Source organism: Somniosus microcephalus, chromosome 9, assembly GCF_052327205.1.
Source record: "Somniosus microcephalus isolate GS21.2 chromosome 9, FLI_Smic_1.0, whole genome shotgun sequence".
Lineage (NCBI taxonomy): Eukaryota > Metazoa > Chordata > Chondrichthyes > Squaliformes > Somniosidae > Somniosus > Somniosus microcephalus.
In genome coordinates this window covers 71,622,058-71,641,062 of record NC_140995.1, presented here as the reverse complement: position 1 = coordinate 71,641,062, position 19,005 = coordinate 71,622,058, and the positions used below count along the sequence as shown (strand labels likewise).

The window sequence follows — 19,005 nt, the reverse complement described above, 5'->3', positions numbered from 1 at the left end:
TGTCTCTATGTCTGTGTGTCTGTGTCTCTGCCTGTCTGTGTGTGTCTCTCTGTGTCTGTCTCTGTGCCTGTCTGTGCCTGTCTCTGTTTGCCTCTGTCTGCCTCCATCTGCCTCTGTCTGTGTCGATCTATGTCTGTCTGTGTTTGTGTCTGTGTCTCTGTCTGTGTGCCTGTGTCTGTGTGCCTGTGTCTGTGTGCCTGTGTCTGTGTGGCTGTCTTTCTGTGTGTCTGTCTTTCTGTGTGTCTGTCTGTCTGCTTCTGTCTGTCTGTGTCTCTGTCTGTCTCTCTGTGCCTGTCTCCCTGTGTCTGTCTCTCTGTGTCTGTCTCTCTGTCTGTCTGTCTGTCTGTCTGTGTGTGTCTGTCTGTGTGTCTCTGTCTGTGTCTGTGTGTCTGTGTTGGTGTGTCTGTGTCTATGTCTGTCTCTGTCTCTGTCTGCCTGTGTCTCTGTGTCTGTCTGTGTCTCTGTCTGTGTCCCTGTCTGTCTGTGTCTCTGTCTGTGTCTGTCTGTCTCTCTGCATCTGTCTCTCTGCATCTATCGCTCTGTGTCTGTCTCTCTGTGTGTCTGTGTCTGATGTGTCTGATGTGTCTGTCTGTGTCTGTCTGTCTGCCTCTCTCTGCCTCTGTCTGTCTGTGTCTGTCTGTGTCTGTCTGTGCCTGTGTTTGTGTGCCTGTGTCTGTGCCTGTGCCTGTGTCTGTCTGTCTGTCTGTCTGTCTTTCCGTGTGTCTGTCTTTCCGTGTGTCTGTCTTTCCGTGTGTCTGTCTTTCCGTGTGTCTGTCTTTCCGTGTGTCTGTCTTTCCGTGTGTCTGTCTTTCCGTGTGTCTGTCTTTCCGTGTGTCTGTCTTTCCGTGTGTCTGACTTTCTGTGTGTCTGACTTTCTGTGTCCGTCTTTCCGTGTGTCTGTCTCTCTGTGTCTGTCTCTCTGTGTCTGTCTCTCTGTGTCTGTCTCTCTGTGTCTGTCTTGCTGTGCCTGTCTCGCTGTGCCTGTCTCGCTGTGCCTGTCTCGCTGTGCCTGTCTCGCTGTGTCTGTCTCGCTGTGCCTGTCTCGCTGTGTCTGTCTCGCTGTGTCTGTCTCGCTGTGTCTGTCTCGCTGTGTCTGTCTCGCTGTGTCTGTCTCGCTGTGTCTGCCTCTCTGTGCCTGCCTCTCTGTGCCTGCCTCTCTGTGTCTGCCTCTCTGTGTCTGCCTCTCTGTGTCTGCCTCTCTGTGTCTCCCTCTCTGTGTCTGCCCCTCTGTGTCTGCCTCTCTGTGTCTGTCTCTCTGTGTCTGTCTCTGTGTGTCTCTGTCTGTGTGTCTGTGTCTCTGTCTGTGTCTGTGTGTCTATCTCTGTCTGTGTCTCTCTCTGTCCCTGTCTCTCTGTGTCTCTGTCTGTGTCTGTCTCTCTGTGTCTGTGTGTTTATCTCTGTCTGTGTCTCTGTCTGTCTGTGTCTCTGTCTGTCTGTGTCTCTGTCTGTCTGTGTCTCTGTCTGTCTGTGTCTCTGTATCTGTCTGTCTCTCTCTGTGTCTGTCTCTCTGTGTCTGTCTCACTGTGTCTGTCTCTCTGCTTCTGTCTCTCTGTGTTTCTGTGTCTGTCTGTGTCTGTCTGTCTGCCACTGTCTGTGTCTGTGTCTGTCGGTGTCTGTGTCTGTCTGCCTGTGTCTGCCTGTGCCTGTGTCTGTGTGCCTGTGCCTGTGCCTGTGTCTGTCTGTGTGTGTGTCTGCCTGTGTGTGTGTCTGTCTGTGTGTGTGTCTGTCTGTGTGTGTGTCTGTCTGTGTGTGTGTGTCTGTCTGTGTGTGTGTCTGTCTGTGTCTGTCTGTCTGGGTGTCTCTCTTTCTGTGTGTCTGTCTTTCTGTGTGTCTGTCTTTCTGTGTGCCTGTCAGTCTGTGTGTCTGTCTGTCTGCCTCTGTCTGTCTGTGTCTCTGTCTGTCTCTCTGTGCCTGTCTCTCTGTGCCTGTCTCTCTGTGTCTGTCTCTCTATGTCTGTCTCTCTGTGTGTGTCTGTCTGTGTGTCTGTGTGTCTGTGTCGGTTTGCCTGTGTCTCTGTCTGTCTCTGTCTCTGTGCCTGTCTGTGTCTCTGCCTGTGTGTCTATCTCAGTCTGTGTCTGTCTGTGTCCCTGTCTGTCTGCATCTCTGTCTGTTTCTGTCTGTCTCTCTGTGTCTCTCTGTCTGTCTGTGTCTGTCTCTGTCTGTGTCTGTCTGTGTTTGTCTGTGTCTGTCTGTGTCTCTGTCTGTGTCTCTCTGTGTCTGTCTCTCTGTCTGTGTCTCTGTCTGCGTCTCTGTCTGTGTCTCTGTCCATGTCCCTGTCTCTGTCTCCCTGTGTCTGCCTCTCTGTGTCTGTATGTCTGTCTGTGTCTGTGTCTCTCTCACTGTCTATGTGTTTGTATCTGTGTGTTTGTATCTGTGTGTTTGTGTCTGTGTCTCTGCCTGTGTCTGTTTGGCTGTGAGTCCATGTCAGTCTGTGTCTGTCTGTGTGTCTGTGTCTGTCTGTGTCTGTGTCTGTCTGTGTATGTGTCTGTCTGTGTCTCTGTCTGTGTCTCTGTCTGTGTCTGTCTCTGTCTGTGTCTCTGTGTCTCTGTCTCTGCCTCGGTCTGTGTCTCTGTCTGTGTCTCTGTCTGTGTCTCTGTCTGTGTCTGTCTCTCTGTACCTGTCACTCTGTGTCTGTCTCTCCGTATCTCTCTCTCTGTATCTGTCTGCCTCTGTGTCTCTGTCTATCTGTGTGTCTATCTGTGTGTCTATCTGTGTGTCTATCTGTGTCTCTGTCTGTGTCTCTGTCTGTGTCTGTGACTGTGTCTCTGACTGTGTCTCTGACTGTGTCTCTGACTGTGTCTCTGACTGTGTCTCTGTCTGTCTGTGTCTCTGACTGTGTCTGTCTGTCTCTCTGCGTCTGTCTCTCTGCGCCTGTCTCTCTGCATCTGTCTCTCTGCGTCTGTCTCTCTGCGTCTGTCTCTCTGCGTCTGTCTCTCTGCGTCTGTCTCTCTGCGTCTGTCTCTCCGAGTCTGTCGCTCTGTCTCTCTGTCACTCTGTCACTCTGTCACTCTGTCTCTCTGTGTGTCTGTGTCTGATGTGTCTGATGTGTCTGTCTGTGTCTGTCTGTGTCTGTCTGTGTCTGTGTTGTGTGCCTGTGTCTGTGTGTCTGTCTGTCTCTGTGTCTGTCTGTCTCTGTGTCTGTCTTTCCATGTGTCTGTCTTTCTGTGTGTCTGTCTTTCTGTGTGTCTGTCTTTCTGTGTGTCTGTCTTTCTGTGTGTCTGTCTTTCTGTGTGTCTGTCTTTGTTTGTCTGTCTTTCTGTGTGTCTGTCTTTCTGTGTGTCTGTCTTTCTGTGTGTCTGTCTTTCTGTGGCTGCCTCTCTGTGTCTGTCTCGCTGTGTTTGTCTCGCTGTCTCTGTCTCGCTGTGTCTGTCTTTGTCCCTGTATGTGTCTGTCTGTCTCTCTGTGTCTGTCTCTCTGTGTCTGTCTCTCTGTGTCTGTCTCGCTGTGTCTGTGTCTGTCTCGCTGTGTCTGTCTCGCTGTGTCTGTCTCGCTGTGTCTGTCTCGCTGTGTCTGTCTCGCTGTGTCTGTCTCGCTGTGCCTGTCTCGCTGTGCCTGTCTCGCTGTGCCTGTCTCGCTGCGTCTGTCTCGCTGCGTCTGTCTCGCTGCATCTGTCTCTCTGTCTGTCTGTGTGTCTGTCTGTGTGTCTCTGTCTGTCTGTGTGTGTCTGTGTTTGTCTGTGTCTCTGTCTGTCTGTATCTTTGTCTCTCTCTCTGTCTGTGTGTTTGTGTCTGTGTCTGTGACTCTGTGTCTGTTTGTCTGTCTGTGAGTCCATGTCAGTCCGTGTCTGTCTGTGTGTCTGTGTCTGTCTGTGTGTGTGTCTCTGTGTCTCTGTCTGTGTCTTTGATGTGTCTCTGTCTGTGTCTGCCTGTCTCTCTGTGTCTGTCTGCCTGTCTCTCTCTGTCTGTCTGCCTGTCTCTCTCTGTCTGTCTGTCTGTCTCTCTGTGTCTGTCTGTCTCTGTGTCTGTCTGTCTCTGTGTCTGTCTGTCTCTGTGTCTGTCTGTCTCTGTGTCTGTCTGTCTCTGTGTCTGTCTGTCTCTGTGTGTGTCTCTCTGTGTCTCTCTCTGTGTCAGTCTCTGTCTCTCTCTCTGTCTGTCTCTCTCTGTGTCTGTCTCTGTCTGTGTCTGTCTCTGTCTGTGTCTGTCTGTGTCTGTGTCTGTCTGTCTCTGTCTGTCTCTGTCTCTGTCTGTGTCTCTATCTCTGTCTGTGTCTGTGTATCTGTCTGTCTCTGTGTCTGTCTGTCTGTGTCTGTCTGTCTGTGTCTGTCTCTCTGTGTCTGTCTCTGTGTCGGTCTCTATGTCTGTGTGTCTGTCTCTCTGTGTCTGTCTCTGTGTCCGTCTGTGTCTGCCTGTGCTTGTCTGTGTCAGTCTGTGTCTGTCTGTGTCTGTCTGCTTCTGTCTGCCTCTGTCTGCCTCTGTCTGCGTCGGTCTGTGTCGGTCTGTGTCTGTGCCTGTCTGTGTCTGTCTGCGCCTATGCCTGTGTCTGTGTGCCTGTGTCTGTGTGCCTGTGTCTGTGTGCCTGTGTCTGTGTGCCTGTGTCTGTGTGCCTGTGTCTGTGCCTGTGTCTGTGTGCCTGTGACTGTGTATCTGTCTGTGTCTGTCTGTCTGAGTGTCTGTCTGTCTGAGTGTCTGTCTTTCTGCGTGTCTGTCTTTCTGCGTGTCTGTCTTTCTGTGTGTCTGTCTTTCTGTGTGTCTGTCTTTCTGTGTGTCTGTCTTTCTGTGTGTCTGTCTTTCTGTGTGTCTGTCTATCTGTGTGTCTGTCTATCTGTGTGTCTGTCTTTCTGTGCATCTGTCTTTCTGTGCGTCTGCATTTCTGTGCGTCTGTCTGTGTGTCTGTCTGTCTGCTTTTGTCTGTCCGTGTCTCTGTGCCCGTCTCTCTGTGCCTGCCTCTCTGTGACTGTCTCTCTGTGTGTGTCTGTCTGTGTGTCTCTGTCTGTGTCTGTGTGTCGGTGTGTCTGTGTCTATGTCTGTCTCTGTTTCTGTCTGTCTGTGTCTCTGTGTCTGTCTGTGTGTCTATCTCTGTCTGTGTCTCTGTCTGTGTCCCTGTCTGTCTGTGTCTCTGTCTGTGCCCCTGTCTGTCTGATGTGTCTGTCTGTGTCTGTCTGTCTCTCTCTCTCTCTCTGCCTCTGTCTGTCTGTGTCTCTCTGTGCCTGTTTGTGTGTCTGTGTCTGTGCCTGTGTCTGTGTGTCTGTCTTTCTGTGTGTCTGTCTTTCTGTGTGTCTGTCTTTCTGTGTGTCTGTCTTTCTGTGTCTGTCTTTCTGTGTGTCTGTCTTTCAGTGTCTCTGTCTTTCTGTGTCTCTGTCTGTCTCTCTGTGCCTGTCTCTCTGTGCCTGTCTCTCTGTGCCTGCCTCTCTGTGTCTGCCTCTGTGTCTGCCTCTGTGTCTGCCTCTCTGTGTCTGTCTGTGTGTCTCTGTCTGTGTGTCTCTGTCTGTGTGTCTCTGTCTGTGTGTCTGTGTCTGTGTGTCTGTGTCTCTGTCTGTGTCTCTGTCTCTGTCTGTGTCCCTGTGTCTGTCTGTCTGTGTCTGTGTGTCTATCTCTGTCTGTGTCTCTCTGTGTCCCTGTCTCTCTGTGTCTCTGTCTGTGTCTGTCTCTCTGTGTCTGTGTGTCTATCTCTGTCTGTCTGTGTCTCTGTATCTGTCTGTCTCTCTGTGTGTGTCTCTGTCTGTGTGTGTGTCTGTCTGTCTCTGTCAGTCTCTGTCTGTGTGTGTCTCTCTCAGTGTCTCTCTCTGTGTCAGGCTCTGTCTCTCTCTGTGTCAGTCTCTGTCTCTGTCTGTCTCTGTCTCTGTCTGTGTCTGTCTCTGTCTCTTTCTGTGTCTCTATCTCTGTCTGTGTCTGTCTCTGTCTGTGTCTGTGTATCTGTCTCTCTGTGTCTGTCTCTCTGTGTCTGTCTCTCTGTGTCTGTCTCTGTGTCTGTCTCTATGTCTGTGTGTCTGTGTCTCTGCCTGTCTGCATCTGTCTCTCTGTGTCTGTCTCTGTGCCTATCTGTGCCTGTCTATGTTTGTCTGTGTCTGTCTGTCTGCCTCTGTCTGCCTCTGTCTGCCTCTGTCTGCCTTTGTCTGTCTCTGTCTGTGTCGGTCTGTGTCTGTCTGTGTCTGTGTCTGTGCCTATGCCTGTGTCTCTGTGCCTGTGTCTGTGTGCCTGTGTCTGTGCCTGTGTCTGTGTGTCTGTCTGTGTGCCTGTCTTTCTTTGTGTCTGTCTTTCTGTGTGTCTGTCTGTCTGCTTCTGTCTGTCTGTGTCTCTGTCTGTCTCTCTGTGCCTGTCTGTGTGTGTCTGTCTGTGTGTGTCTTCTGTGTGTGTCTGTCTGTGTCTGTCTGTCTGTGTGTCTCTGTCTGTGTCTGTGTCGGTGTGTCTGTGTGTGTCTGTCTGTCTCTGTCTCTGTCTGCCTGTGTCTCTGTGTCTGTCTGTGTCTGTGTGTCTATCTCTGTCTATGTCTCTGTCTGTCTGTGCCTCTGTCTGTGTCCCTGTCTGTCTGTGTCTCTGTCTGTGTCTGTCTGTCTCTCTGCGTCTGTCTCTCTGCATCTGTCGCTCTGTGTCTGTCTCTCTGTGTGTATGTGTCTGATGTGTCTGATGTGTCTGTCTGTGTCTGTCTGCCTCTCTCTGCCTCTGTCTGTCTGTCTGTGTCTGTCTGTGTCTGTCTGTGTCTGACTGTGCCTGTGCTTTTGTGTCTGTGCCTGTGTCTGTCTGTCTGTCTCTGTGTCTGACTTTCTGTGTGTCTGTCTTTCTGTGTGTCTGTCTTTCTGTGTGTCTGTCTTTCTGTGTGTCTGTCTCTCTGTGTCTGTCTCTCTGTGTCTGTCTCTCTGTGTCTGTCTCTCTGTGTCTGCCTGTGTGTCTGTGTGCTTGTGTCTCTGTCTGTCTCTGTCCCTGTCTCTCTGTGTCTCTGTGTCTGTCTGTGTCTGTGTGTCTATCTCTGTCTGTGTCTGTGTGTCTATCTCTTTCTGTATCTCTGCCTGCCTGTGTCTGTCTGTGTCTCTGTATGTGACTGTCTGTCTCTCTGTGTCTGTCTCTCTGTGTCTGTCTCTCTGTGTCTGTCTCTCTGTGTCTGTCTCTCTGTGTCTGTCTCTCTGCGTCTGTCTCTCTGTCTCTCTGTGTGTCTGTGTCTGTCTGTGTCTGTCTGTCTGCCACTGTCTGCCTCTGTCTGAGTGTCTGTCTGAGTGTCTGTCTGTCTGTCTGTCTGTGTGTCTGTCTGTGTGTCTGTCTCTCTGTGTCTGTCTCTCTGTGTCTGTCTCTCTGCGTCTGTCTCTCTGTGTCTCTCTGTGTCTGTCTGTGTCTGTCTGTGTCTGTCTGTGTCTGTCTGTGCCTGTGTCTGTGTGTCTGTCTGTGTGTCTGTCTGTGTGTCTGTCTGTCTGTGTGTCTGTCTGTGTGTCTGTCTCTCTGTGTCTGTCTCTCTGTGTCTGTCTCTCTGTGTCTGTCTCTCTGTGTCTGTCTGTGTGTCTCTGTCTGTGTGTCTGTGTCTGTGTTTCTGTGTCTGTCTGTCTCTGTCTGTGTGTCTATCTCTGTCTGTGACCCTGTCTCTCTGTGTCTCTGTCTGTGTCTGTCTCTCTGTGTCTGTGTGTCTATCTCTGTCTGTGTCTCTGTCTGTCTGTGTCTCTGTATGTGTCGGTCTGTCTCTCTGTGTCTGTCTCTCTGTGTCTGTCTCACTGTGTCTGTCTCACTGTGTCTGTCTCTATGCTTCTGTCTCTCTGTCTGTCTGTGTCTGTCTGTGTCTCTCTGCTTCTGTCTCTGTGTCTGTCTGTGTCTGTCTGTGTCTGTCTGTGTCTGTCTGTCTCTCTGTCTGTGTCTGTCTGTCTGCCACTGTCTGTGTCTGTCTGTGTCTGTGAGCCTGTGTCTGTGTCTGCCTGTGCCCGTGTCTGCCTGTGCCTGTGTGCCTGTGTCTGTGTGTCTGTGTGCTTGTGTCTGTGTGCCTGTGTCTGTGTGCCTGTGTCTGTGCCTGTCTGTCTGTCTGTCTGTGTGTCTGTCTGTCTGTGTGTCTGTGTGTCTGTCTGTCTGTGTGTCTGTCTGTGTGTCTGTCTGTCTGTGTGTCTGTCTTTCTGTGTGTCTGTCTGTCTGTGTGTCTGTCTGTGTGTCTGTCTCTCTGTGTCTGTCTCTCTGTGTCTGTCTCTCTGTGTCTGTCTCTCTGTGTCTGTCTGTGTGTCCGTCTGTCTGTGTGTCTGTCTGTGTGTCTGTCTGTCTGTCTTTCTGTGTGTCTGTCTTTCTGTGTGTCTGTCTGTCTGTGCGTCTGTCTGTCTCTCTGTGCCTGTCTCTCTGTGCCTGTCTCTCTGTGCCTGTCTCTCTGTGTCTGTCTCTCTGTGTCTGTCTCTCTATGTCTGTCTCTCTGTGTGTGTCTGTCTGTCTCTGTGTCTGTCTGTGTCTCTGTGTCTGTCTGTCTGTGTCTGTGTGTCTATCTCAGTCTGTGTCTGTCTGTGCCCCTGTCTGTCTGCATCTCTGTCTGTTTCTGTCTGTTTCTGTCTGTCTCTGTGTCTCTCTGTGTGTCTGTGTCTGTCTGTGTCTGTCTGTGTCTGTCTGTGTCTGTGTGTGGGATTGTCTGTGTTTGTCTGTGTCTGTCTGTCTGTCTGTCTGTGTCTGTCTGTGTCTGTCTGTGTCTCTGTCTGTGTCTCTGTCTGCGTCTCTGTCTGCGTCTCTGTCTGCGTCTCTGTCTGTGTCTCTGTCCATGTCCCTGTCTCTGTCTCTCTGTGTCTGTATGTCTGTCTGTGGCTGTGTCTCTCTCTCTCTGTCTGTGTGTTTGTATCTGTGTGTTTGTATCTGTGTTTTTGTGTCTGTGTCTCTGCCTGTCTCTGTTTGTCTGTGAGTCATGTCAGTCCGTGTCTGTCTGTGTGTCTGTGTCTGTCTGTGTGTGTGTCTATCTGTGTCTCTGTCTGTGTCTCTGTCTGTCTATCTCTCTGTGTCTGTCTCTGTGCCTGTGTGTCTGTGTCTCTGCCTGTCTGTGTGTGTCTCTCTGTGTCTGTCTCTGTGCCTGTCTGTGCCTGTCTCTGTTTGTCTGTGTCTGCCTCTGTCTGCCTCTGTCTGCCTCTATCTGCCTCTGTCTGTGTCGGTCTATGTCTGTCTGTGTTTGTGTCTGTGTGCCTGTGTCTGTGTGCCTGTGTCTGTGTGCCCGTGTCTGTGTGCCTGTGTCTGTGTGGCTGTCTTTCTGTGTGTCTGTCTTTCTGTGTGTCTGTCTGTCTGCTTCTGCCTGTCTGTGTCCCTGTCTGTCTCTCTGTGCCTGTCTCCCTGTGTCTGTCTCTCTGTGTCTGTCTCTCTGTCTGTCTGTGTGTGTCTGTCTGTGTGTCTCTGTCTGTGTCTGTGTGTCTGTGTCGGTGTGTCTGTGTCTATGTCTGTCTCTGTCTCTGTCTGCCTGTGCCTCTGTGTCTGTCTGTGTCTGTGTGTCTCTGTCTGTCTATGTCTCTGTCTGTCTGTGTCTCTGTCTGTGTCCCTGTCTGTCTGTGTCTCTGTCTGTGTCTGTCTGTCTCTCTGCATCTGTCTCTCTGCATCTATCGCTCTGTGTCTGTCTCTCTGTGTGTCTGTGTCTGATGTGTCTGTCTGTGTCTGTCTGTCTGCCTCTCTCTGCCTCTGTCTGTCTGTGTCTGTCTGTGTCTGTCTGTGCCTGTGTTTGTGTGCCTGTGTCTGTGCCTGTGCCTGTGTCTGTGTGTCTGTCTGTCTGTCTTTCCGTGTGTCTGTCTTTCCGTGTGTCTGTCTTTCCGTGTGTCTGTCTTTCCGTGTGTCTGTCTTTCCGTGTGTCTGTCTTTCCGTGTGTCTGTCTTTCCGTGTGTCTGTCTTTCCGTGTGTCTGTCTTTCCATGTGTCTGTCTTTCTGTGTGTCTGTCTTTCTGTGTGTCTGTCTTTCTGTGCGTCTGTCTTTCTGTGCGTCTGTGTGTCTGTCTGTCTGCTTTTGTCTGTCCGTGTCTCTGTGCCCATCTCTCTGTGCCTGCCTCTCTGTGACTGTCTCTCTGTGTGTGTCTGTCTGTGTGTCTCTGTCTGTGTCTGTGTGTCGGTGTGTCTGTGTCTATGTCTGTCTCTGTTTCTGTCTGTCTGTGTCTCTGTGTCTGTCTGTGTGTCTATCTCTGTCTGTGTCTCTGTCTGTGTCCCTGTCTGTCTGTGTCTCTGTCTGTGCCCCTGTCTGTCTGATGTGTCTGTCTGTGTCTGTCTGTCTCTCTCTCTCTCTCTGCCTCTGTCTGTCTGTGTCTCTCTGTGCCTGTTTGTGTGTCTGTGTCTGTGCCTGTGTCTGTGTGTCTGTCTTTCTGTGTGTCTGTCTTTCTGTGTGTCTGTCTTTCTGTGTGTCTGTCTTTCTGTGTCTGTCTTTCTGTGTGTCTGTCCTTCAGTGTCTCTGTCTTTCTGTGTCTCTGTCTGTCTCTCTGTGCCTGTCTCTCTGTGCCTGTCTCTCTGTGCCTGTCTCTCTGTGCCTGCCTCTCTGTGTCTGCCTCTGTGTCTGCCTCTGTGTCTGCCTCTCTGTGTCTGTCTGTGTGTCTCTGTCTGTGTGTCTCTGTCTGTGTGTCTCTGTCTGTGTGTCTGTGTCTCTGTCTGTGTCTCTGTCTCTGTCTGTGTCCCTGTGTCTGTCTGTCTGTGTCTGTGTGTCTATCTCTGTCTGTGTCTCTCTGTGTCCCTGTCTCTCTGTGTCTCTGTCTGTGTCTGTCTCTCTGTGTCTGTGTGTCTATCTCTGTCTGTCTGTGTCTCTGTATCTGTCTGTCTCTCTGTGTGTGTCTCTGTCTGTGTGTGTGTCTGTCTGTCTCTGTCAGTCTCTGTCTGTGTGTGTCTCTCTCTGTGTCTCTCTCTGTGTCAGGCTCTGTCTCTCTCTGTGTCAGTCTCTGTCTCTGTCTGTCTCCGTCTCTGTCTGTGTCTGTCTCTGTCTCTTTCTGTGTCTCTATCTCTGTCTGTGTCTGTCTCTGTCTGTGTCTGTGTATCTGTCTCTCTGTGTCTGTCTCTCTGTGTCTGTCTCTCTGTGTCTGTCTCTGTGTCTGTCTCTATGTCTGTGTGTCTGTGTCTCTGCCTGTCTGCATCTGTCTCTCTGTGTCTGTCTCTGTGCCTATCTGTGCCTGTCTATGTTTGTCTGTGTCTGTCTGTCTGCCTCTGTCTGCCTCTGTCTGCCTCTGTCTGCCTCTGTCTGCCTTTGTCTGTCTCTGTCTGTGTCGGTCTGTGTCTGTCTGTGTTTGTGTCTGTGCCTATGCCTGTGTCTCTGTGCCTGTGTCTGTGTGCCTGTGTCTGTGCCTCTGTCTGTGTGTCTGTCTGTGTGCCTGTCTTTCTGTGTGTCTGTCTTTCTGTGTGTCTGTCTGTCTGCTTCTGTCTGTCTGTGTCTCTGTCTGTCTCTCTGTGCCTGTCTGTGTGTGTCTGTCTGTGTGTGTCTGTCTGTGTGTGTCTGTCTGTGTCTGTCTGTCTGTGTGTCTCTGTCTGTGTCTGTGTCGGTGTGTCTGTATCTGTCTGTCTCTGTCTCTGTCTGCCTGTGTCTCTGTGTCTGTCTGTGTCTGTGTGTCTATCTCTGTCTATGTCTCTGTCTGTCTGTGCCTCTGTCTGTGTCCCTGTCTGTCTGTGTCTCTGTCTGTGTCTGTCTGTCTCTCTGCGTCTGTCTCTCTGCATCTGTCGCTCTGTGTCTGTCTCTCTGTGTGTATGTGTCTGATGTGTCTGATGTGTCTGTCTGTGTCTGTCTGCCTCTCTCTGCCTCTGTCTGTCTGTCTGTGTCTGTCTGTGTCTGTCTGTGTCTGTCTGTGCCTGTGCTTTTGTGTCTGTGCCTGTGTCTGTCTGTCTTTCTGTGTGTCTGTCTTTCTGTGTGTCTTTCTTTCTGTGTGTCTGACTTTCTGTGTGTCTGTCTTTCTGTGTGTCTGTCTTTCTGTGTGTCTGTCTCTCTGTGTCTGTCTCTCTGTGTCTGTCTCTCTGTGTCTGTCTCTCTGTGTCTGTCTCTCTGTGTCTGTCTGTGTGTCTGTGTGCTTGTGTCTCTGTCTGTCTCTGTCCCTGTCTCTCTGTGTCTCTGTGTCTGTCTGTGTCTGTGTGTCTATCACTGTCTGTGTCTGTGTGTCTATCTCTGTCTGTATCTCTGCCTGCCTGTGTCTGTCTGTGTCTCTGTGTGTGACTGTCTGTCTCTCTGTGTCTGTCTCTCTGTGTCTGTCTCGCTGTGTCTGTCTCGCTGTGTCTGTCTCGCTGTGTCTGTCTCGCTGTGACTGTCTCGCTGTGTCTGTCTCGCTGCGTCTGTCTTGCTGCGTCTGTCTCTCTGTCTGTCTGTCTGTGTGTCTCTGTCTGTCTGTGTGTGTCTGTGTTTGTCTGTGTCTCTGTCTGTCTGTGTCTTTGTCTCTCTCTCTGTCTGTGACTCTGTGTCTGTTTGTCTGTCTGTGAGTCCATGTCAGTCCGTGTCTGTCTGTGTGTCTGTGTCTGTCTGTGTGTGTGTCTCTGTGTCTCTGTGTGTGTCTTTGATGTGTCTCTGTCTGTGTCTGCCTGTCTCGCTGTGTCTGTCTGCCTGTCTCTCTCTGTCTGTCTGCCTGTCTCTCTCTGTCTGTCTGTCTGTCTCTCTGTTTCTGTCTCTGTGTCTGTCTGTCTCTGTATCTGTCTGTCTCTGTCTGTCTCTGTGTGTGTCTCTCTGTGTCTCTCTCTGTGTCAGTCTCTGTCTCTCTCTCTGTCAGTCTCTCTCTCTGTCAGTCTCTCTCTGTGTCTGTCTGTGTCTGTCTGTCTCTGTCTGTCTCTGTCTCTGTCTGTGTCTCTATCTCTGTCTGTGTCTGTCTGTGTCTGTGTATCTGTCTGTCTCTGTGTCTGTCTGTGTCTGTCTGTCTGTGTCTGTCTCTCTGTGTCTGTCTCTGTGTCGGTCTCTATGTCTGTGTGTCTGTCTCTCTGTGTCTGTCTCTGTGTCTGTCTGTGTCTGTCTGTGTCTGCCTGTGTTTGTCTGTGTCTGCCTGTGTCTGTCTGCTTCTGTCTGCCTCTGTCTGCCTCTGTCTGCATCGGTCTGTGTCTGTGTCTGCCTGTGTCTGTCTGTGCCTATGCCTGTGTCTGTGTGCCTGTGTCTGTGTGCCTGTGTCTGTGTGCCTGTGTCTGTGCCTGTGTCTGTGCCTGTGTCTGTGTATCTGTCTGTGTCTGTCTGTCTGAGTGTCTGTCTTTCTGTGTGTCTGTCTTTCTGTGTGTCTGTCTTTCTGTGTGTCTGTCTTTCTGTGTGTCTGTCTTTCTGTGTGTCTGTCTTTCTGTGTGTCTGTCTTTCTGTGTCTCTGTCTTTCTGTGTCTCTGTCTCTCTGTGTCTGTCTCTCTGTGTCTGTCTCTCTGTGTCTGCCTCTCTGTGTCTGCCTCTCTGTGTCTGCCTCTCTGTGTCTGCCTCTCTGTGTCTGTCTCTCTGTCTCTGTCTGTGTGTCTCTGTCTCTGTGCCTGTGTCAGTGTGCCTGTGTCTCTGTCTGTCTGTGTCTCTGTGTCTGTCTGTCTGTGTCTGTGTGTCTATCTCTGTCTGTGTCTGTCTGTGTCCCTGTCTCTCTGTGTCACTGTATGTGTCTGTCTGTCTCTCTGTGTCTGTCTCTCTGTGTCTGTCTCTCTGTGTCTGTCTCTCTGCTTCTGTCTCTCTGTGTGTGTCTGTGTCTGTCTGTGTCTGTCTGTTTGTCTGTGTCTGTCTGTATCTGTCTGTGTCTGTCTGTGTCTGTCTGTGTCTGTCTGTGTCTGTGTGCCTGTGTCTGTGCCTGTGTCTCTCTGTCTGTCTGTCTCTGTGTCTGTCTGTCTCTGTGTCTGTCTGGCTCTGTGTCTGTCTGTCTCTGTGTCTGTCTGTCTTTCTGTGTGTCTGTCTTTCTGTGTGTCTGTCTTTCTGTGTGTCTGTCTTTCTGTGTGTCTGTCTGTCCTGTGTGTCTGTGTGTCTGTATCTCTGTCTGTGTCTCTGTGCCTGTCTCTCTGTGCCTGTCTCTCTCTGCCTGCCTCTCTGTGTCTGTCTCTCTGTGTCTGCCTCTCTGTGTCTGCCTCTCTGTGTCTGTCTCTCTGTGTCTGTCTGTCTGTCTCTGTCTGTGTGTCTGTGTCTCTGCCTGTCTCTGTCTCTGTCTGTCAGTGTCTCTGTGTCTGTCTGTCTGTGTCTGTGTGTCTATCTCTGTCTGTGTCTGTCTGTGTCCCTGTCTCTCTGTGTCTGTCTCTCTGTGTCTGTCTGTGTGTCTCTGTCTGTGTGTCTGTGTCTCTGCCTGTCTCTGTCTCTGTCTGTCTGTCTCCCTGTGTCTGTCTCTCTGTGTCTGTGTGTCTATCTCTGTCTGTGACTTTCTGTGTCCCTGTCTGTCTGTGTCTCTGTATGTGTCTGTCTGTCTCTCTGTGTCTGTCTCTCTGTGTCTGTCTCTCTGTGTCTGTCTCTCTGCTTCTGTCTGTGTCTGTCTGTGTCTGTCTGTGTCTGTCTGTGTCTGTCTGTGTTTGTCTCTGTCTGTCTGTGTCTGCCACTGTCTGCCTCTGTCTGTCTGTGCCTGTGTCTGCCTGTGCCTGTGTCTGTCTTTCTGAGTGTCTGTCTTTCTGTGTGTCTGTCTTTCTGTGTGTCTGTCTTTCTGTGTGTCTGTCTGTCCTGTGTGTCTGTGTGTCTGTATCTCTGTCTGTCTCTCTGTCTGTCTCTCTGTGCCTGTATCTCTGTCTGTCTCTCTGTGCCTGTCTCTCTGTGCCTGTCTCTCTGTGTCTGCCTCTCTGTGTCTGCCTCTCTGTGTCTGCCTCTCTGTGTCTGCCTCTCTGTGTCTGTCTCTCTGTGTCTGTCTCTCTGTGTCTGTCTGTGTGTCTCTGTCTGTGTGTCTGTGTCTCTGCCTGTCTCTGTCTCTGTCTGTCAGTGTCTCTGTGTCTGTCTGTCTGTGTCTGTGTGTCCATCTCTGTCTGTGTCTGTCTGTGTCCCTGTCTCTCTGTGTCTCTGTCTGTGTCTGTCTGTCTCTCTCTGCCTGTCTCTCTGTGTCTGTGTGTCTATATCTGTCTGTGTCTGTCTGTGTTCCTGTCTCTCTGTGTCTCTGTCTGTGTCTGTCTGTCTCTCTGGGTCTGTCTGTGTGTCTATCTCTGTCTGTGTCTGTCTGTGTCCCTGTCTGTCTGTGTCTCTGTATGTGTCTGTCTGTCTCTCTGTGTCTGTCTCTCTGTGTCTGTCTCTCTGTGTCTGTCTCTGTGTCTGTCTCTCTGGGTCTGTCTGTGTGTCTCTGTCTGTGCATCTGTGTCTGTGTGTTTGTGTCGGTGTGCCTGTGTGTCTGTCTGTCTCTGTCTCTCTGTCTGTCTGTCTGTGTGTCTGTGCCTGTGTCTGTGTGTCTGTCTGTCTGTGTGTCTGTCTGTCTGTGTGTGTGTCTGTCTGTCTCTGAATCTGTCTGTCTGTGTGTCTGTCTGTCTGCCTCTGTCTGTCTGTGTCTCTGTCTGTCTCTCTGTGCCTGTCTCTCTGTGTCCGTCTCTCTGTGTCCGTCTCTCTGTGTCTGTCTCTCTGTGTCTGTCTGTGTGTGTCTGTCTGTGTGTCTGTGTCTGTGTCGGTGTGTCTCTGTCTCTGTCTGTCTGTGTCTATCTCTGTCTGTGTCTGTCTGTGTCCCTGTCTGTCTGCGTCTCTGTCTGTTTCTGTCTGTCTCTCTGTGCCTGTCTGTCTGTGTTTGTCTGTGTTTGTCTGTGTCTGTCTGTGTCTGTCGGTGTCTCTCTGTCTGTCTGCGTCTCTGTCTGTGTCTCTGTCTGTGTCTCTGTCTATGTCCCTGTCTCTCTCTCTCTGTGTCTGTCTCTCTGTGTGTGTCTGTATGTCTGTCTGTGTCTGTGTCTCTCTCTCTGTCTGTGTGTTAGTATCTGTGTGTTTGTGTCTGTGTCTGTGACTCTGTGTCTGTTTGTCTGTCTGTGAGTCCATGTCAGTCCGTGTCTGTCTGTGTGTCTGTGTCTGTCTGTGTGTGTCTCTGTCTGTGTCTCTGTCTGTGTCTCTGTCTGTGTCTGCCTGTCTCGCTGTGTCTGTCTGTTTCTCTGTGTCTGTCTGTCTCTGTGTCTGTCTGTCTCTCTGTCTGTCTCTGTGTCTGTCTCTGTCTGTCTGTGTCTGTCTGTCTGTGTCTGTGTGTTTCTGTCTGTCTGTGTGTCCATCTGTGTCCGTCTGTGTGTCTGTGTCTGTCTGTGATTCTGTCTGTCTGTCTGTGTGTGTCTGTCTGTGTGTTTCTGTCTGTCTGTGAGTCTGTCTGTGTCTCTGTTGAGTGTCTGTGTCTGTCTCTGTCTGTGATTCTGTCTCTCCGTGTGTGTCTGTCTGTGTCTGTGTGTTTCTGCCTGTCTGTGTCTGTATCTCTGTGTCTGCCTGTCACTGTCTGTCTGTGATTGTCGCTGTCTGTCTGCGTGTCTGTATGTGTGTCTGTGTCTGTCTGTCTGTCTGACTGTCTATGTCTGTGTGTGTATGTCTGTGTCTGTGTGTCGCTCTCTGTCTGTGTGTCTGAATGTGTGCCTGTGTCTGTCTGTCTGTCTCTGCCTGTGTGTCTGTCTGTGTCTGTCTGTGTCTCTGTCTGTATCTGTGTGTCTGTCTGTGTCTGACAGTCTGTGTCTGTGTGTCGGTGTCTTGTCTGTCTCTGTCTGTGTGTCTGTGTCTCTGTGCCTGTGTCTCTGTGCCTGTGTCTGTGTGCCTGTGTCTGTCTGTGTGTGTCTGTTTGTCTGTGTCTGTCAGTCTGTGTCTGTCTCTCTCTGCCTGTGTGTCTCTGTCTGTCTCTGTCTCTGTCTCTGTGTCTCTGTGCCTGTTCATGTCAGTGTCTGTCTGTCTGTGTTGGTCTGTCTGTGTGTCTGTGTGCCTGAGTGTGTCTGTGTGTCTCTGTTGGTGTCTGTGTGTCTCTGTCTGTGTCTCTGTCTGTGTCTGTGTGTGCCTGTGTCTCTGTCTGCTGTGTGTGTCTGTCTGTGTGTTTGTCTGCCTGTCTCTGTGTCTGACTGTGTCTGAGTCTGTGTCTGTCTGTGTGTGTCTGTGTGTCTGTGTCTCTGTGCCTGTATCTGCCTGTGTCTGTACGACTGTCTGTGTCTGTCTGTGTCTGTCTGTGTGTCTGAGTGTGTCTCTGTCTGTGTGTCTGTTTCTGTATCTCTGTGTCTGCCTGTCACTGTCTGTCTGTGTCTGTCTGTCGCTGTCTCTCTGTGTGTCTGTATGTGTGTTTGTATCTGTGTCTGTCTGTGTGTCTGTCTGTCTGTGTGTGTCTGTATGTCTGTGTCTGTGTGTCTGTCTGTGTGTCTGTGTCTGCCAGCCTGTGTCTGTCTGTGTATGTGTGTCTGTCTGTGTCTATGTCTGTCTGTGTATGTTTGTCTGCCTGTGTCTGACTGTGTGTCTGTTTCTGCCTGTGTGTCTCTGTCTATGTCTCTGTCTGTGTCTCTGTCTGTGTCTCTGTCTGTGTGTTTCTTAATGTCTGTGTCTCTGTCTGTCTGTGTGTCTCTGTCCGTCTGTGTGTTTCTGTCTGTCTGTGTGTCTGTCAGTCTGTGTCTCTGTCTGTCTTTGGGTCTGTGTCTGTCTGTGTGTCTGAGTCCACGTCTGTCTGTGTCTGTGTGTTTCTGTTTGTCTGTGTCTGTCTGTGTGTCTGTCTGTCTCTGTGTCTGTCTGTGTCTCTGTGTGTCCTTCTGTGTGTCTGAGTCTGTGTCTGTCTGTCTGTGTCTTTATCTGTATGTGTCTGTCTGTGTCTGTCTGTGCCTTTCTGTGTCTGTGTGACTCCGTGTGTCTGTGTGTCTCTGTCTGTGTCTGTGTGTCTGTCTGTGTCTGTGTCTCTGTGTCTGTCTGTGTCTATGTGTTTCTGTCTGTCTGTGTCTGTCTGTGTGTTTGTCTGTGTCTATCTGTGTGTCTGAGTCTGTGTCTGTCTGTCTGTGTCTGTATCTGTATGTGCCTGTCTGTGTCTGTCTGTGCCTTTCTGTGTCTGTGTGACTGAGTGTGTCTGTGTCTGTGTGTCTGTCTGTGTCTGTGTCTCTGTGTCTGTCTGTGTCTGTGTTTCTGTCTGTCTGTGTCTGTCTGTGTGTCCATGTGTCTGTTTATCTGTCTGTCTCTGTGTCTGTCTGTGTCTGTCTGTGTGTCTGTCTGTGTCTCTGTCTGTCTCTCTGCCTGTCTGTCTGTGTCTGTCTGTGTGTCTATCTGTCTGTGTCTGTCTGTGTGTCTCTGTCTGTCTGTCTGCCTGTGTCTGTGTGCTTCTGTCTGTCTGTGGTTCTGTCTGTCTGTCTGTCTCTGGGTCTGCCTGTGTCTGTGTCTGTCTGTGTGTCTCTGTCTGTGTCTTTCTGTGTGTCTGCCTGTGTCTCTGTCTGTGTCTGTGTGTGTCTGTTTCTGTGTGTTTCTGTCTGTGTGTCTGTCTCTGTCTGTCTGTGTCTCTGCCTGTGCCTGTCTGTCTCTGTCTATGTGTCTGTCTGTTTGTCTGTCTGTGTCTGTGTCTGTCTGGCTGTGTGTCTGTGGCTGTCTGTCTGTGTCTCTGTCTGTGTCTGTGTCTCAGTCTGTGTGTCTGTCTGTGTCTGTCTGTCTGTGTTTGTCTGTATGTCTGAGTGTGTCTGTCTCTGTCTGTCTCTGTCTGTCTGTGTCTGTCTGTGTCTGTCTGTGTCTGTGTCTCTGTGTCTGTGTGTGTTTGTCTGTCTGTGTCTCTGTCTGTGTCTGTCTGTGTCACTGTCTGTGTCTGTCTCTGTGTCTGTCTGGCTGTGTGTCTGTCTGTGTGCCTGTGTGTCCCTGTCTGTGTCTATGTCTCTGTCTGTGTGCCTGTGTCTGTGTCTATCTGTGTCTGTGTCTGTCTGTGTGTCTGAGTGTGTCTATGTGTCTCTGTCTGTCTGTCTCTGTGTCTATCTGTCTCTGTGTCTATCTGTCTCTGTGTCTGTGTGTCTCTGTGTCTGTGTGTCTGTTTGTCTGTGTCTCTGTCTGTGTCTCTGTCTGTGTCTCATTTATCTGTCTGTGTGTCTGTCTGTGTGTCTGTCTGTGTGTCTGTCTGTGTGTCTGTGGCTGAGTGTCTGTGTGTCTCTGTCTGTGTCTGTGTCTCAGTCTGTGTGTCTGTCTGTGTCTGTCTGTGTTTCTCTGAGTGTGTGTCTGTCGGTCTGTCTCTGTCTGTCTCTGTGTCTGTCAGTGTCCCTGTCTGTGTCTGTGTGTGTTTGTCTGTGTCTGTGTCTGTGTCTGTCTGGCTGTGTGTCTGTGTGTCTCTGTCTGTGTCTATGTCTCTGTCTGT

The 19,005-nt window shown here is 50.6% G+C and overlaps 1 protein-coding gene across 1 annotated transcript in view; it reads left to right on the top strand.

The window, feature by feature from the left end:
* LOC147112473 (uncharacterized) overlaps positions 1-19,005 on the top strand; it is a gene marked incomplete at its 5' end in the record, with an annotated part of 87,134 nt that overhangs the window by 35,402 nt on the left and 32,727 nt on the right. The window contains 9 exon segments of the mRNA XM_085998183.1: positions 3,648-3,762; positions 6,369-6,625; positions 10,702-10,800; positions 10,802-11,047; positions 11,458-11,644; positions 12,549-12,719; positions 13,209-14,088; positions 14,448-14,738; positions 14,805-14,919. Coding sequence (XP_085854309.1) covers positions 3,648-3,762; positions 6,369-6,625; positions 10,702-10,800; positions 10,802-11,047; positions 11,458-11,644; positions 12,549-12,719; positions 13,209-14,088; positions 14,448-14,738; positions 14,805-14,919 — 2,361 coding nt within the window.